This window comes from Temnothorax nylanderi, unplaced genomic scaffold (genome assembly GCF_030848795.1).
Source record: "Temnothorax nylanderi isolate EJ_2023f unplaced genomic scaffold, tnyl_v1.0 TNYL_tig0010_pilon, whole genome shotgun sequence".
Lineage (NCBI taxonomy): Eukaryota > Metazoa > Arthropoda > Insecta > Hymenoptera > Formicidae > Temnothorax > Temnothorax nylanderi.
Genome location: NW_027249072.1, coordinates 2,178,339 through 2,196,935, shown reverse-complemented (window position 1 = coordinate 2,196,935; position 18,597 = coordinate 2,178,339). Strand labels below are relative to the sequence as shown.

The following is an 18,597-nucleotide window of genomic DNA, read 5'->3' as shown; positions in this document are numbered from 1 at the left end:
TCCATTTCCCCCCTCTTTTCTTTCGACCGTACACATCACTTAATTTACTCTGTGATGAGTTTTTCATCGACGATTTGAAAGAGGAATGTCTCGTTCTTCAATGCTTTACTTATAGACGTGCAATTCGGAACGTTACGCGCTGCAAAGCGCAATCGTGATATCAATCAAAACATATAATAAACGTATAAAGGTATAAAATTCCATGAGTTTTATTGATGTATTATTTCATTATAAAAAGGGCTACTTAACTTTTATGTTAAATTTCTCTTTTACCTACCAACATACAGTAATGCACGATTATATAATTACTATATTATTTATCATGCATAATAAAGTACAAACTTTTCGATTCAACAATTTTCGGTTTCTTGTTTTATGCGCAAAGTAAACTATGGTACATATACGCTGATCGTCTTCCTTTCCGCAGTAGAGATAAAAGACACGTATGTACGGGCAGAACTGTATAATTCTGTTTATTGTTATTGTTCCTGTTAAATCGCGCCCAATAAATTACACGAAACCTATTGACATGAGAGGGATGGAACAAAACGGAATATGCCAGTGTTCTTGGTTTCTAAATTTTAATTATTGTATTTCTTTCCAGGAAGACACGACATGCGCTATTAATAAATAACGGCATTATATAACGATAAAATATTGTCGATAAATCTGGATATACAAAACCTTCTCTTTAGCAAACTACATTGCAACGTAAATTTGTTTTAAATATTAAAGGTAAAATAAAATTTATAAGTAAATGTTATTAATCGATTTACAAAAGAGAGACAAAGACATATATGTTACATTTTTTTTAAATAAAATAAAACTGTATTCCATACATACAAATTTGCTAAGATTGACGCAAGTAATTATAAATGAGGATGTCTTTTCTTTCTGGGATTCTGCGTCTTCTCATGCTGTCGTTATCAAGCGTCTTCAAGTAAGTCTAAAATTATTTTACTATTTGCTTCGATAAACGCAACGACCGGCTTATATAACAACAGATTTAGATGCATTTGAAAAAACTATTGTAACAACTATAACATTAACATTAACTTCGTCAAACGGGATAACTATTAATGCATGGCACGCAATGATGCCGCTTATTATATTAAAAAATTCTGCAGATTAATTAACAATCGACGTAACCGAATAAATCGTTACAATCTTTGGCAAACTGTAAAACTAGAGAAATTTATAAATATAAATTTTTAAGTATTGATACACTGAGATACGCATTTTGCAAGAAGTTGCACAAAATTATAAAGAAATATAAGAGATTACATTTTCGCTTGTTTCACTGCTCGTAACAAAATCCTCGATATTCAACAGTCGACTACAACTTTCTCCCGGACTGAACGTTCTTTATTAAATAAAACTTGACCGTTTAACAGTCTCTCTGTACAATATATACGGTAAGCATGGCTATGATGTTCTATTAACGCACGACGTTCTTATGACGAAGAATCGTGCTTCTTAATATGCGCATAATTATTGGCGCAAAAAATGGCTCATATTCTCATCTCGCATATATAACTAAGCATGGTTATTTGTTTTTAGTTTATTTAATTACTTTTTACTCATTAAAACACAATTTCTATAAATTATATCTGTGTACACAAGTATCTTACACAATTGACAGTAAACTGATAATAAAAGCCGTTTAACTGCATGTTCGTAAAGTAAGACGGAGATATTTGTTAATCTAATTAGGAAAAAATTAATAGCAAAAATTACAATTAAAAAGAGACGCGTAAATTATGTCCACTTGTTTTAACTAATGTATTAAGTGATATTCAGTATTGTTTACATATATATAGATATTTTGTGTAAATACGCTATGAGAACATGAGCTACTTTTTAGGAAAGCCAATCAAGTCAAAGCACACTCGCAAAGTACAATTTTTGTTTGCAGCCAGTAAAGATATAATCGATTTTCTTTCCTCTGGATAGATCTGTATGTATTTCAGAATCTGTATGTGTATTTCAGAAATTATTGTTAAGGTACCTTGATTTGCATTGGCTTTCCGAGTCTTCCGAAAGTCATTGATTAGATACAAGCGCGTATCCCTTCGTAATTAATTTAATTCACAACGTCTCGTGCTTGCGTGAAATTCGTTACTACGAGCTCGTTCGTATGTCTGACGAACATGCTTAAGATCGTCGTAGTTCTATTAATATTTATGATCAATGCCACGACAACGAGTATCAAACGCGAGATCGACTAAATTACGATGTGACGACTTGCACGATTATTATCAAAATTATTTCAAATTTATATCTAAAACATTATCGCGCGATGATTGATTCTGCCTGACCATCCCGCGTATGGATGCACATCGTAAAGAACGTTACGATCTTATCTTATACGGAAATTTATAACTTTGATATCGAGAATTTGATCGATTTGGTTGAAGCTGATCGCTAAAATTATGGTCGAGAGATTAAATACAGAACTGTTTTCTTTTCTCTCACATGTTTAACACTAACGTATAGACGTCAAACGCTCATATATAGCATATAGTAACTTAAACGTAAAACAGGAAAACTATGTTAAATGCACTAATAAATTATAATTAAATTATAGTCCTAGAAAAATACGCGACGAATTTTATATAATTTTTAATGTTAAACGTGAATTCCTGTAAGTCTGAGTTACTTTACGATAAATAATGTTCTCGTTTTATATACTTTCCTAACTTACCAGACTATTGGATTATTTGTATTTTCTAATTAAGAGATATCGATAAGTTGACTAAACAGGTTTGTGCGTACCATCATTATATTAATATTTTACAGTAATTTTGCCAAAGTACTATTAACTAATTCCGTATTTTTTTTTTTTTTCTAGATACGATATATAATGCTACATAAGCGGATTTCATCGTTTAACATTAAGTGCGTTACGTGGTAACTACACTCTTTTTTTTAAAGGAGCAATCATGGTATTTCCAACAATACTCATAATCACTGTACAAAATGTCATGTGAAACTGTACGTTCCGAGTCGAAATAAATAAGAAATGAATTAAATCAAATTCTTTCTACCAAGAATTTACCCACACAGTTTGTATATAATGATTAAAATTCTCTTCTATATATGATATTATCTAAACAAACTCTCTAAACTTTAAGAAAGTTCTCTTAATTAAAAAACTGTAATATTGAAGAGAATAACCTTCGCCTAACAAAATATTATTTTATAAAAATTATAAAGTTGGCAAGTAACCTGTTATAATGTGGCTTCTCGTGTTTAAAAACTTTGGAAATACCTATTTCTTCGATAAAATGTAGAATGAGAACTATTCGACAGTCGTTTCGTAAATCCTTCGTCTAAGCGCGTCGCAATGGAGCTACCGGAAGTTAATGGCATCGGGGAAGACAATAATCGCAGAGGCAGCCATGATTAACACTAGTGGAATTATTATCTACATAATGTATGCCATTTCGATCGCTCGAGTTTCGTCGTTGAAAGAGCTTTACACAAATCGGATTTTACAATCTTACGATTACGCAAAACCGAAATGTATGCACAATGGTATTAGAAGATTGTATTGAGACTTTCGTTAAATGAATTTGTACCTCGCGTGAGATTTCATAAAAATCTGTAGATATAAAAAATAATTACCTGTTAAACAGTCACTTGATTTGTAAGCGTTTCACGCTTATAATTGAAAATGACAAAATTAATCCCACATTGTTATGAAGTCGTTTTCGAAGAGGACGAAATGAGAACGGTCGCGTAACGATGGCATATGTTATTTGTGATTGCGCTTCGTTGGGTCAAGTCGGATTATTTTCCGCGATAAATATCTATAATACGATCCTGGTCCACATACTCGAAAATATGAGGCGCGTCCATTAGGATCCCGACGGTACCCGCGGTCGTCACTATAAAGAATATATAAAGTTGCAGTCGATCGATCACCATTGCGACATATTTCCAATCCTCCCTTGTCTGGAAGAGAGAGATATCGGGAAAAGAGTATTTAGAAAAGCCATTGTACATTGTCCAGGAGTGTTATATTTGTTTTTTGAAAAGATCGCGAGGCTCTCTCACCTGTATGTACAAGTCCTCGTTCCTGAGATGCTCCGCTATGAACTCCACGGCCTCGGTGGCCTTGCTGGCTTCCGGGCTGAGCAACACCGAATCCGAACTCTCGGATCCTCTTCTATCGCCCATGCCCTCCCCTCCGCCAGCACCGCTGGAGCTGCTCGTGGTGTGATGAACCTTACGGTTGATCTTGCAATTTGGATGATGCAGATCGGACAGTTCCATCACCTCCATCTTCGATTTCGCCAGGGAGGCTGGCAGATGCTTCGGCACCTCGGTCGGACTTCCCGAGTATGTGGAAGCTGGCAGTGTTACGTTTGGTATCTCCATCATCCATCTGAATGAAATAATACGCATTTATTCGAGTAACACTTGGTGAAAATAAAACTGAGAATTCTAATAATGCTTCAATTGTACGTTTAATTAATAAAAATCAGTACTATATGTATATATTCATAATCTTTATGTTTAATTGAATTTATCTCGGTTTATTGATAAATGTATTTCTCTTTTTGTACTTCCAATTAATATAAAATTTTTAATTATTATGTGCATTACGATTATTAATAACAGCTCTTACAAAAAAGTTCATACCTTAATCGCGTCTTCTTTGGTCGTTTCATGAACAAGATCGCTGGCAGATATTTAAGGAAGATCTTGCGTATGAGCTGAGGCATTCTGTGAGTCCTCGGCCCGCGGAAGTTCCAGTTGATGATGATCACAGTCACGAGGATACTGACAGTATTCATGATGAAGGTGAAGAGCAGATATTTGGCTATCAATGGCAGCACCAACGAGGTTGGTGGCAAAATTTTGCTGACTAGCAGGAGGAACACGACCAGTGATAGAAGAATACTAATGCCCAAAGTGACTTTCTCACCGGCCTCCGCCGGAAGGTAGAAAACGAGTACGCAGAGGAAAGAGATCAGGACCGTCGGCAGTATCAAGTTCACCGTGTAGAAAAGAGTCTTCCTGCAGAAGCAATACGAATGTTTCTTTTTCAACTCAGTAATATAAATTATTATGTAATTAAAGTCTTATATTATAATATTAAAGTACTAATTAAGGAAGCTGTGATCAATATCGAAGGTGGAATTAGCAAAGATTGGCGGTAAAGTACGCACCTGCGGATAATTATATAGAAAGTGATGTCCGTCTCTGTAGGAAAATCGCCCTGGTAGATATTGAGATACGCCGGCACGCTGATAATGTCCCATGTGCCGCTCTTCCAATAATCAGACAGATCGACGAAGTTCTTATCGTTGTAGAGCGCGAGAGAGACCTGGTCGCCGTTGAAGGTCCATGAGCCGAATTTCATAATGCATGTTTGCTGATCGAAGGGGAAATATGTTACGTCGATCGTGCACGAGCTCTGATAAATTGCTGGCGGCACCCAGAGCACCTCGCCGTTCGGGTATATCAGCACGTTGCTCTTGTAACGAACTTCATAGTTGCCGTCAGCACTATAAACAAAGTATATCTATAATTATTTAAATATAATATATGTCTAATCATTGAAAATGTAAATGTAAATTTATTTGGCTAATTAAAAGAAAAGAAAAGTTTTAACCGTTTAATCGCCAAGATGTCTGACCAAAAAATTAAGAAGTAAATGATTGTTTTATACTCACTCGCAAATAATTAAAATAAATTTTAAATAATTGCAATTTTGAAATAATATATTTTAAATATTAGTATTATAATATATATAATATATATCTCAATTTTTATAAAAGTACATTATATTATTGATGTAAGCGATTAAATGATTTATATACAATTAATAAATTTTTCAGGTTTAATAAAATATGCAAATAACTTGTCTGATATTCATACTTATTGAATAAGACTATGTCTGGTTTCCACACTTTGTCGGGTGGTAATCTGAGGACCCCGATACCGCCGTAATCCGCTTCGTCCCATTGCAACTGATAGTCCTTCCATACAAATCTCAACCATACGTTCGATTTCATAATCTGATTCTTTTCGTTCTAAAAAATTCAAAGAATTTTATGCGATTAAAAAAATATTGTTCACCTTCAGTTATATAATTTATTTTGAACATGCATTTTCCGCCATCGTCTGACTAATTCGCGCGAAAATGAGAAAACGGAGCAAGAAAATCTCACCACATTGATCAGTTGCACGAAGGCGAGGCCAAACCTCACGTGCACTTTCTCCGTCATATTTTGCACTGGTCGGATGAGCTTATTGTATCCTCTAAACAGATCTCGCACCAGTCTCTCTTCATCCTCGGAGCATAGACCTGCAAATAAGGCGATTAACGCGATTAACGGGTATATCCGGCCGGCTGCAGCCTGAAATCGCGTGAGATAAATCGCGCAAATTAGAAACTCGCACGCCGCCTCGTCTCGTCGTCACACACTCCACTTTTCTCGCGGATGTAAAAAAAAAAACAACAATTACTCCTACATCCGAACGCAGCACTCGTTCTACGGGCGCGCGAGTTTTTCAAGCTTCATCTCGTCGCTCCGGAAACGGGCCTTACCGACGCACAGAATCGCCGAGATCAGGAATAGTCGCACGAGACGCAGGCAAAAATACATTTTGGGCGGGTTCGTTGTGGGGTTGGTTGTGGTCCCACCCGAACGCTCGAACGCGCCGCGAGCACAGCCGCCGCCGCCACCACCGCCGTACCTCCACCGCCACCACCGCGGATCAATATAGAAGCGCAGACGCTGGCGAATAACTGCATTTCCTTCCTTGCAACCCGACACGCCGAACCCACCCTTGCCGAGCAGTTGCGATCCCCGTCATCGTGCACTCTCACAATCTCCGAAGATCCATCGTCGAAGACATCGCTGCAATTTGCTATACGATCACTCACAGCGAAAAGGGATGTTGTTTAGGGAAAACGCGGGAGAAACACCACCGGGTGTAGCGAGATTTTCAACGCGTCAGAGCAAACTGAGCTACCCTCAAGGGGTGGCTCAGTTGGCAGCTAGGGGTGGTCGGCCGTCCTTACAACAGATGCGCTGCTTTACCGAGGGATTCTGGACAAGTCGTGGAGAATATGTGTTGCATATAGAGGGGTTGATAAATTCAACGTCGCTTTTATGTGGATCTAGCTAACAAAGTTTTCATGGACAACTCTCTCACTTTCAGAAAAATTATTAAGTTGAAAGTTTCACAAGAAAGGAAAAAAGTATTTTTTTAAATAAATAATTTATTTTTATTTGAAAAACAAAAAAATAGAATACATATTAATTAAACTTTATAATATATATGCATTTTATAATTATCATTACATTAATATACGCTAATATTATATTTCAGTATTGTTCTTATTATTAATAATTGTAAAATTCGTGCTAAGGAAAATGCATTATCGATGCATCACTGATTTCATTTGTGCGTAATTAATACATTAATATCTACATCAATTAATACAATCGGTAATTTATATATTTTCTACATTATGATAAAGGTCTAACTTTATATAATATATGTAGGATAATATGGATAATATATTTAATTTTAGATCTCAAGTTTGGCCAAATATATGCTATAGCTGTTTACATGTATAATTGTCGAGTCAGCGATATATATATATATATTGTATGTGTCTTTTTTTATTTATTATGTTAAATTACATAATGATCGCAGAAAAAGACAGTCATCTTCCTATGATAAAAGGAAAAGGAAAGCTGAGCCTGTCGGGCATTATGCAAATTAATTGCGAATTTTGTCTAATCTGAGACTCATTTTTTACATCATAATTATATAACATTAATAAATATACTTCACGCTACATATAATAATCATTAGATTTTTACGAATACATGAGATTTTTACGAAAATCTCCTTTGGGATAATTGTTGAAATTTTTTATATTCTGTGTGTCGCGCATAAACCATTGGTACTTTGGAGCTTGTTTAAGAGGAGCAATGCTGAAGTTGCAATTATGGATTATCTCGTTTCACAACTTTTCGGTAACATATAGGCCGCGTTGCAGCGAAACGGCAATATTACGCGTACAAGTTCGAAATTGTTTAGAAAATACGTACCTATTCGAGAAAGTTTCCTTACGCATTATTCCTCATTATTATGCACCAACGTGGATGCACTACGCGATATCCGTCATATAATAAACGCGTATAATTATATCTATATTATCGTAAAATATAATATTCTCGGTGTGTCTTCCGTAGAAGAAATTTACAGGTCCCGAGTCACGGCTTTTGCAGGGTTTTCCAAATTGAATTTTAAATTCATCGTCATTTACATTTCTATTAGCTCGTTACCCATGCATTACCTTTTCGTAGGACGCGATAATCGGATGGAACTCGACGCAGAGGCCACAGTAGTGCAATGATTTTATAATGGTGATCAAAGAGATTTTGGGTAAACGTTATTTAAAATAATTTAACGATGTTTCGTCGAGTTTACTAAAAGATGCTATACGATCTATTATTTTTAAATTATTTTTTAAATACAAACTCATTTTTATTATTACCAATATTTTTGTCTATCTATTTTTATTATATTTTATCTGTGTTGCAACAAATAATTTGAGAATTACAATTAACCCTAGCGCAACAGTTTCCCACGTGATAATTGTCCACTGCCCAGCATTGGGTAAACATCTTTGCAAGTCATGCCAGTACCCGGCTAACAACAATGCGCCAACTAAGTTTGACCATTGGCATTGGGATGTAGCAACTGCGGTAAACGCTGCTATTGGCACAGCATTCGTAAGAACATACGGAACAGGATTGATACGACATTGCTGCATAGTTGAACTTGTACTTTGAAGTCATTACTACTGCTAGTGTAATTAATATTGGTGGATATTGGCTTGAATCAATAAAGTGCGAGGTATACTGTTTCTCCCGCGAGACACAAGATTGGATTATAATATTACTCGCACGTAATTTCTTTGTGATACATGTTAAAACATCATTGTTATTAATTATTTCTGACGCTATTCTGCTTTAATATACAGCTTGGATGTATTGAAATTAGTAGCGGAATGCCGCAATGAAATGTCCTGATTACTATACAACGATGGAACATTATTGTTTCGATATTGTCTGTCTATCTCATCGCTACTGACAATGAGCCGATATTGGACAATGCCGGCAGTTTCTCGATGGATTTTTACATCACGGAGGCATCATAAAATTTCATATCGAGTAATTCCAATCGGACTCTGCAGACGGGTTTAACGGCGTCGTACGAATCACGTCAGGAGCAATCAACGGCGGCTCAGTTGACCAGAAACAATAACTCCGGAAACTCCAAATAGACGGATCGGGTAATAACGGCGCTCAGTAAAATAACGGCGAGCAAAATCCGCGGTGTATCGCCACCTCACACAGGAAACAAAGCCGCGTCGTCCGCCTGCATGCATCAGGCCGCATGCATGCGCGTTGGTCCACCGCAGAGCTACAACGCGCGCGTATACAACCGTGTGCGCGTATATGCATCGGTACGCGTTATTGTTTGATCAAGCGACGCCGACGCCCGCGTGCAACTGCATCGGAGTAGACCATGTATGACGGAGCACACAACTTGGCCCGAACTCACTGTACCGCAACGAAACTCCACGCAGCGTCCGCTTTTTCAGGAAAATATTTGCAGTCGCGGGCACGGCACGGTTCGCTTTTCTCTAGCCTCGCCGTGTACGCGTTTCGTCGCGCTGAGAACTCTTCAAAGACTAACTATTCGCGTTCAAAACGCGGAGTAACAAATTTCGAAACTCGATGTAGCTTGACATGAATTATTTGTTTATTTTGTTCGAATGACTATATTGTTAACGGTCCGTCGTGGGATTTGTTTTGTCCAACGCGAATAATGTTCGAAAAAAAATAGTAAAGGAAAATATTATAAAAGCGTAAATAACGAATGTATAAATTTAAATATATAACTTATACATCGTAAATCGTTAAAAATTATTAGTTGTATATTTTTCATGACCGATATAACTATGAAAAATAATGCAATATTTATTAGATTATATATAGATGTCTGTCATTTATAATTACACATTTAGAAGATAAAATTTAAAATGTTTGTTGTTTAAGCAGAAGTACCGCATCTGCGGTCTTGCTTTATTTTTTAATTAAACGAGACAAGCAAATTGCATTCATCTTCGCTTGGAGGAGCATATAATCCCTTTCGGAAGATCATTACTGTGTATTACCGTGGACCACTTTTCGGTATTAGCATTGCGGTTTTTTCTTGAATTTAATGAACACACATAGCCATGCAAGTGTTTTCTGGTTTTTTTTTTGTTGTGCATTTAAAGCGGCCGCAGTCGTTGGCTAAAAGCCACCCGCTCGTCCTCGGTACCGAGTAAAAATTCTCACTTGCGTGAAGATGCGCGTTTCACGACGCGTGCGATTTCATAAAACCTCTCGCGCCATCGCTCATTGCCATGAAAATTCAGTAACTATGGAAATTCAGTGGCGATAAAACGCGTCGGGTTTTATCACCCGTAATGTAGAAAAATGCATAAACTACAGGCGCGTCGGGATAGCCGTAAAAAACACGTTACTTCTGTATTAAAGGCGCCGCGCGGCTGCAGCAGGGGGCTCGTACGCGAGTTACGATCGCATCGATTATTTCAACAGACATGTAAATCGATAAAGATTGAGTTTTACCGAGAGAAAAATCGAGAGACACACACACTATTTGTTTCGACAACACTATAATATTTTCTTTCTGCTGCAGTTCCTCGTAAGAGCTTATATTCATATCTTTGTGTATGTGACTTTATAATAAAACATCATATTTTATTATAGGTGATTGCATATATAAATATATAGCATAATTTATTGAGACTTATAATTAAATAATTGTATTAATGCATAATATACATATAATAATGTGTCATAATATATAAGTAAGAGAGAAAAATTATACAGAACTTTTTGTTTAGTTCAAATCATTTTAGAATCATTTATTTAAAGTTTAAAAGTGAGATAAATCCAACAATTTTAATTAATGATATACTTGTAATATATTTATTTTTACAAAAAAAAAGCAATTTTGAGATAAGTCATCTATTTGCGCGAAATTACTGCATTCACGATAGCACATGCAACAATAAAATCTGTAGAATCTAATGAAAAATCTTATTTGTTTCACGGAGACAAAGAAAAGACTTCAATAGAACTAATTAATGCTTCTTTTGTCAAGTTTGCATTCGTCCGAGGCCATTGTACCACTTTTAAGTACTTAAATGGGCTCTTCCGTGAAATTGGCTACGTTTGACAATTCATTCGGTTAATTTATTTTTTTTATTACAATTCACGAGGAAAGTCGTATTGTTATAACTTGCGATCAGCACCAAATAAAATCTTTGTTTTATAAAAGAGATTCAAATGTAATTGATGAAATTTCGTCGTAAAAGGCAAGTCTTTGTTTAATCATTTTGTTAATTGTAGAATACATATCTTTTAAAATTCTTTTTTCTATTTATACGAGAAAAAGACGAGTATAAAGAAATTTTAAAAGTTTACGCAGAAAACGCAAAGCATTCTGTAATAAAAAAATAAATAAATAAAACAACCACTGCAAAAAAATATATATATATGTATATAACATTTGTCACATTCTATATTCACAATTTTTCGTGACAATGTTTCTCTTTTTTAATCTCAGAATTCTACATTTTCGAGATTATTGTACATTCTTTGGCAGATTTGTAAGAATTAAAATTTTAATAAAGAAAAAATATAACTTTCACGTGCTCTGCTCCTCTTTCCTAACTTTATAAGGATTATAATTCAGGATTTCGTGCATTCACCTGAAGATTGAAGTGTAAGCCTCGTTGAAATTCTACCTTGTGACGTAATAAGCTCCGATAGTGGCGTTAAACTTGGGGATCAAGTGAATAATGAGCGGAGTTACCGTCAATCTTCACGTAAATCGCAGACAAATGACCACTTCAGCATATGTCCGGCCCGCCCCTTTGTCTTCGTGGATATCGTTCGCCTATCGATCCCGCGCCGGTCAATATCTCGAGGTTCTCAATTAACCACCAAGCTGCCGATCCAGTGTTCCCGTGGCAAACGCCTTAATCCTTCCGCATCCAGCTAGACACGTACGTTGGCTTGTCGGTTGATCAAACCGACTCTATTAATCGGTTCTGGCAAACTCGAATTCGCGGATCAAAGCTTTTGACAAAGCTCCGCGCAAATTCCTGCATGCCACAACACAGCTAGCAATAATTTGATAAGACATTCTTATTTTGTTAGATAATTTAATTTTCCTAAATATAAAAATATATTTGTTTCATTCTGTATCAAGAATCAAATAAAATTTAAAACTCTAAATATTGTTAATACGTGATAAAATGTACTAGAATGAAATTTTAAATCTTATTCGAGATTACATTTAAAGCACGGAAAACATTATTATGAATTACATAACTGAATAATATCCTTTGACACAAAGATTAAATTATCCGACAATATTTTCTAATTGATCATATAATTATGCATTCACTTTATAATTAGCAATTTAAAAAGAATAAATTAAAATATCGATTCACCGACAGCTTTGATGTCAAATATTCAAAGCTTTTAATTTATGAAGCTAAAATTTGCAAAGTAATAATGCAATAATGCATATGAATATGAAGCAACTGCAACAAACTGAATAACCGACAAAGCATTCCGCCGGTCTCCGAGCGTAATGCCAATCTGATAATTCGCATCAGCGGCATGTCATCGGCGATCATTAATTAATCGTAACAAATGATCGCAAGCTTCGCGCTGCGGACAACGATTGATTTGGTGACGGCGCGGGCGGCCGGCGTAGTCCGCTGCACCATTAGATAAATCGTCCGTACGACAAATAACACGGCGAAAGGACAAACTAATTTAATCTCACCCAGTACTCGACGCATCTCGGCATTTCTCATATTTGCCCGCGTCGAAATTGCGAACGCGCAATCGACAGATGATCCGCGCAGCTCGATATTTACATATAGCGGCGGCAAATAGCAGCCACCGAGAAGATATAGATCCCGGGATGTCCCACAAATTTCCAATTCCAAATTTTGTGGAGAATCGCGCCAAATTGTTGACGCGAGCGCGACATGACGTTATACCGAATCGAAACTGATAGTCGTGCAGACACGATACTCCTTTAAGATCGATCTCTCGCGCTACACAAGCTGTCTAGTTAAAGTAAGTATATTTTGCATTCGCCTGCATGTATATGTACATACATGTATCAATATTTGATATGGAATGAGAACGGCACGTTCATCTTTTCACTGTCAAGTCACAAAGCGACATTGATCGATCACTCTTCTTCTCTTTGAGGTGTTTTTGTAATTAAAATACTGATTATATCAACAGCATGCGACTGGAATAGTTTAATTTTTATATAAATGCGATACTTTCTAATTACAAAAAAATGTCAAAAATTGTGCAGAAAAATTTCACCGGCATACTATAAAATAAAAACGTTTTTATTTGTTTGTGGAAATAATGTAGCATGAATAGACGTGGCGATGCAGAAACTGTAGTGGGGTTGCTATATACTTAATAATCCGTATTGGGGTTTTACGCTTGCCGATGGGGAGCAAATGCTTATTTGCATATTGCTCATTTAACAGGAACTTAAAGATCTTTAAACAGGCACATTCTAAATATCGTGTGAGATATTCTAATTCTATTTATCTAATCTATCTCTTCGCAGTCACGTCTACTAATAAGTCAAGTTCGCATTTTTTACCGCATTGCTCAACAAGAAGCAAAGAAGCTTAAACGATGGGCGAAATTTAAGCAGCTTAAGTTTAACGCCGTCAGCCAGCAAAAAAGACTCTGCCTCGCATTTTCTTCACTTTTACCTCGCATCAATAATTAATTGCCAATTGCATTATGTAATTCGACATTGATAGATAATTACGTGATAAATTAAGCAGTCGCGTTGTTAATGACGGCGACGATGTGTTCAACGATTATGATATATTAAATGCGACAAGACAAAAAATATTCACGTTAATATCGGATCGCTTCGACATGAAAAAGCGCATTTAATACCGTAAATATTTCTCGGGTCTTTCACGAGACAGTTGTCACCGCTTCCCCACATATTGACTGCCTTTAAAGAATGCCGCCCCGTTTGTTTGCCCGCGGCAGCCGACAGCAAGTCGAGTTTTCCGCTCTGTTGTCGATAATTCGCCGTTTCGCTTAGCGCGGTTAATGCCAGTGCATCCGCTAATACTTCTTCCACGACGACTTACGAATCTACGCAGCTGCGCTAATTGTTGCGGTACTAATCAGCTTAAGCTAGTCGAGTGGGCAAGTGAACGTTCACACACGTGCTTCCTAAATGCATTAGCGTAACACAGGAGGATCCGCCAACCGAGCGATTTCCTATCGATTTTCGGAGTGTTCTATCGCCGCACTATTGCGTCACGGAATCGCATTTCTCCGCTAAAGCTCCAAAATTTCATCTAATGTAATTGACCAGGTATAATAAATGTATTTCTATAAATACAATTATTTAATGTCGCATTAGCTGTATATATCGGAGTATCTTCGTTATTTTCTAATGTGATATAGCTTCCTTAATTTAAAGCCGACTTGTTCTTAACGAGAATATTGGGATAGTGAATTAATGAATAAATAATTATTATAATAAAGTAAATAATAATAATAAGTCACTTTTTATAATCTAAGCTTGTAAAAAGAAAAAATGAATATTAACCATATTTTTCTTTACTTTTTTGTAGCAGTAATTTATTAGTAGAGAGTAATAAAAATAACATATTTTATTATGTTATATGAATGTACGTGTCAGAAGTGGCCGATAAATAACCAGAAACATTATGCGTTATCGAAATATTGACGTTATAATGATCTAAACAATGCAAATTAAACTAGTCACTACGTGAATATCAATATCAATGTATTCTGTTTATAGTTGATGTTAACACGATACGTCGTTAATAATTTCCATTGTTAGTTTATGAGTTGGGAAAATGATTGATTACCAATTCAATAATTTTGTAGTTACACAACATTATTTGTGGTCTCTATTCTTGCCAATTTATTGTCTGATTAATTCATTTATATTTATATCTCTCTATATTATTGTACTGTACTCTCTGTAATCTTACGTTTCTTAAACTATATTATATATATATGTATATATATATATATAGATAGATAGATATATATATATATATTATTTTATAGATATCTTAAAAAAAAAAAGATTATTATATTCTTTAAAATATCGAATAGGTTTTAGATATCAGGTATATATGTTACTATATAAGAAATAAGTGTAAAATAAAAGATACTAAAAATTTTTTATATTATATTTATCAGAAAGGAAGACTGAAAAGTACAAAAACAGCTTATATAAGTAATCTTGATTCTGACTGCTTATCGGTTTTCACTTTATCGAGTTCTCACTTCAGCGGCGGATTTTTGTTCCAGATTGTTCAGATGACACCGCCAGCTATCGTTTTGATAAAACTAATAGTGACAAAAAGGCCAAACGAATGGACGACGTCGAAAAAACAATACGTTTGCACGTTCTATTCCAATTATCAAGAATCTTGATTTAATTATTAAGGATAGATTTTTCCAAAATGTGCTCTCGCTGCAATTAATAATATGTGCAAACGATAGCTCAAATAACTTTTATGCAATTGTTATATGCTTCAGTGGCATGCGAAATTCACAGACCGAATCAAATTGTTGTTGCAATCCATCAATTTAACCATTTGTTCGTAATAGCCACATTAATTTAGTACGTTTCAGAAGGCCTCGTGTAATTATCGATTTCTGAATTAGCTATGCAACGAGGTATAATCGCCCAAGGGCGTTGAAATGACAGCGGCAGTATCGGTGAAGATGACAGAGACGTGACACGACAACGACGACGATTCACGGAAGGGCGAAAGAGGGTGCGCATGTAAGAACTGTAATTGATGGCGTCCTGTTTTGACAGGACTACATTACGCAGAGGATTTAGGTACGATCTTGTTCCGCTCCCGAATATCTCACTCTCCTTTCTAGTCGCTCAAGTTAACGAACAATTCCTCCGAATATCTATATTCGCGCAGCAAGAATAAAGAAAGGAAGACATTTTCGAAAACAATAGAGCGTTGCAACTTATCAGACTTATCAGACAGACTGTCCCATAACAGTAAGTATTATCCATAATTATATGATAATAACTTTATATTATTAACGGTAAATAGTTGGTAATAAAAATATTTATTTATTACATATTGTATTATAAACTACAATATTTTTATCTCTCTCTTACTTTTTATTATTATAAATTTAAAACACACTGTATTATATATAACTGAAAAAAATATGTTTTTATTCGATTTTCTCTTTTATTATAAGCCGTTTTAATAAATGTTGTATAAAATGTATAAATATTTGTGTTGTTATTCCATATACTTTTCAAATTATTCTATTTTTCTAGAATACGTTCCGAGTTGAGCTTCATTAACCCGAATTAATGAGTAAATAACAGTAGCGTTTTTGTTTAATTCTGTGAATCACGTTCTTCTCTCGTCCTGATAAATTTTCAGTTATCACTTTTCTCCCGACGATCAGGAATGACTGACAAAGATTAATGAAAGCGCTAAATGTCGAAAAAGATGAGATCGATAAGAATAACGGAAGAGTCGCGGATTTCCGTTCCGCAACTTCTGTTTTATCTCACAATCAATCTCTTCTTCTATTTGCTGGTAAATCGGTCCACTCTTATCATCCACTTATACATTAACCCTCTTTTGGGAAAAATGCTCTCAATCTTAGATTTGTTCATAACATTACAAATAAATTTTCGAACAACTTTATATCACTTCGAGCGAAGATGTGTACCAGGTAAACCAAAAGCACTTTACTTATTACTCTAAATACTCGTGTTTTCGAAAATACAAATAATCTTCATCGATGTTTACTTGTACGAAATGTAAAAGTTTACAAAACATTCTCCAAGATTTATTGCAATAAATGAAACAAAGTTCCTTAATAAACTAGGCCCGGAAATGCTCCGTTCAATCCGAAGTACCCGCGCAAACTTGCACATGTAAGATATAATATTCCTAACAAATGTTCCTGCGTTTTGTGTCAAAATGTACAAGTTTGCAGACGTTCTCCAAGATTTATTACGTTAAATGAAACAAAGCTCCTTAACAGACGAGGCCCGGAAGTGCTCCGTTCAATTCGAAATACCCGAGCAAACTTACACATGTAAGATAAAATATTCCGGTGGACATGCAAAGTCCCGAAAAAAATGTGCCGAAATTTGAAAACTCGTATATTGTCCCAAAAAGTCAAAATCCCAAAATTTAAGAAACGTGACAATGTGCCGAAAGGGCATAATCTCGAAATCTTAGAAACGTGACAATGTGCCGAAATGTCATTTTCCCGAAATCTGAGAAATGAGACAATGTCCCGAAAAGTTCTACCGTTCAATCATATATATACTTTGACGACTGCCGTTAAATTAACCGTAACGATAAAAAGCATATATATAGTTACACGATCGACACTATATAAATTGACAATATTAAATAGTACATGCGATTTTGACAACAGTGAACAAATAATATAAATTTACCTTATATCTCGACGAGAACATATTTTTCCATATAATTTTAGCCAAAAATGACTCGAATTTTTATATAGTTCCGGAGTCGGCGCGCAACAAAAATACTTAACAAAAATCCATGAAATTAGTTTTAAAAAAAACATTATAAACGAGAAAAAAAGGCTAAAACCATTTTGTAGTGTTTTTCTATCATTTTTCTATATATCATTTATGATTGCCGAAATATACACGATAAATGTTTAATGAAAATAAAAAGTCGCTCGGCGCACGTTTCGTTAAGATTTTGCGCGCTTTCTCGTCTTAGTAATCGAAACTGAAAAATTGCCAGTATTAATAATGACTAATTCCAATAGGGCAAATTTCAAACTAACGAGTGCTTGTTGAATCGTCTTTCTATCGTTTGCGGTTGCCGAGATATAAGTAAGCGTTTAAAGAAAATAAAAAATCGCTTGGCGCCCGAGTCTTTAAGATTTTGCGCGTTTTTTCGTCTTAATAAACGGAAATAAATAATTGCCGATAATAAAAGTGAGCAATTCTAATAGACTAGAGCACGATCTAAAAAGTGCTTTTTGAAACATCCTTCTGTCTTTTACAATTGCCGAGATATAAACATTTAATGAAAATGATGAATGCGGCGAGGCGCGCGATTCTTCTGGCCAGCTCGCGCTTTATTGTTTTAATAAACGAAAGTACATATATATATATAATTGCGAGTAATACAATTGAGTAATACTAATAGGGCAAAGTACAAAGTACAAAGTCTTTTTTTAATCATCTTTCTATCTTTTACAATTGCCGAGATAGGTATAAGCGTTTTATGAAAGTCAGAAATCATTTGGCGCGCGAATCTTTAAGATTGTGCGCGCTTTCTCGTCTTAATAAACGGAAATAAATAATTGCCAATAATAAAAGTAAGCAATTCTAACAGAGTAGAGCACGATCTAAAAAGTGCTTCTTGAATCATCTTTCTGT

General features: G+C 35.3%; 1 protein-coding gene across 1 annotated transcript; it reads right to left on the bottom strand.

Annotated features, from left to right (window-relative positions):
- Positions 1-185: 185 nt before the first annotated feature.
- Positions 186-6,998, bottom strand: Nachrbeta1 (nicotinic acetylcholine receptor beta1). The gene is made up of 7 exons (XM_071726752.1): positions 6,563-6,998; positions 6,183-6,319; positions 5,890-6,044; positions 5,178-5,516; positions 4,648-5,025; positions 4,060-4,390; positions 186-3,957 (listed from the first exon to the last, which is right to left on the bottom strand). The coding sequence occupies exons 1-7, from the start codon at positions 6,618-6,620 to the stop codon at positions 3,793-3,795; spliced, it is 1,563 nt and encodes a 520-aa protein (XP_071582853.1). The 5' UTR covers positions 6,621-6,998; the 3' UTR covers positions 186-3,792.
- Between the last annotated feature and the right edge of the window lie 11,599 nt (positions 6,999-18,597).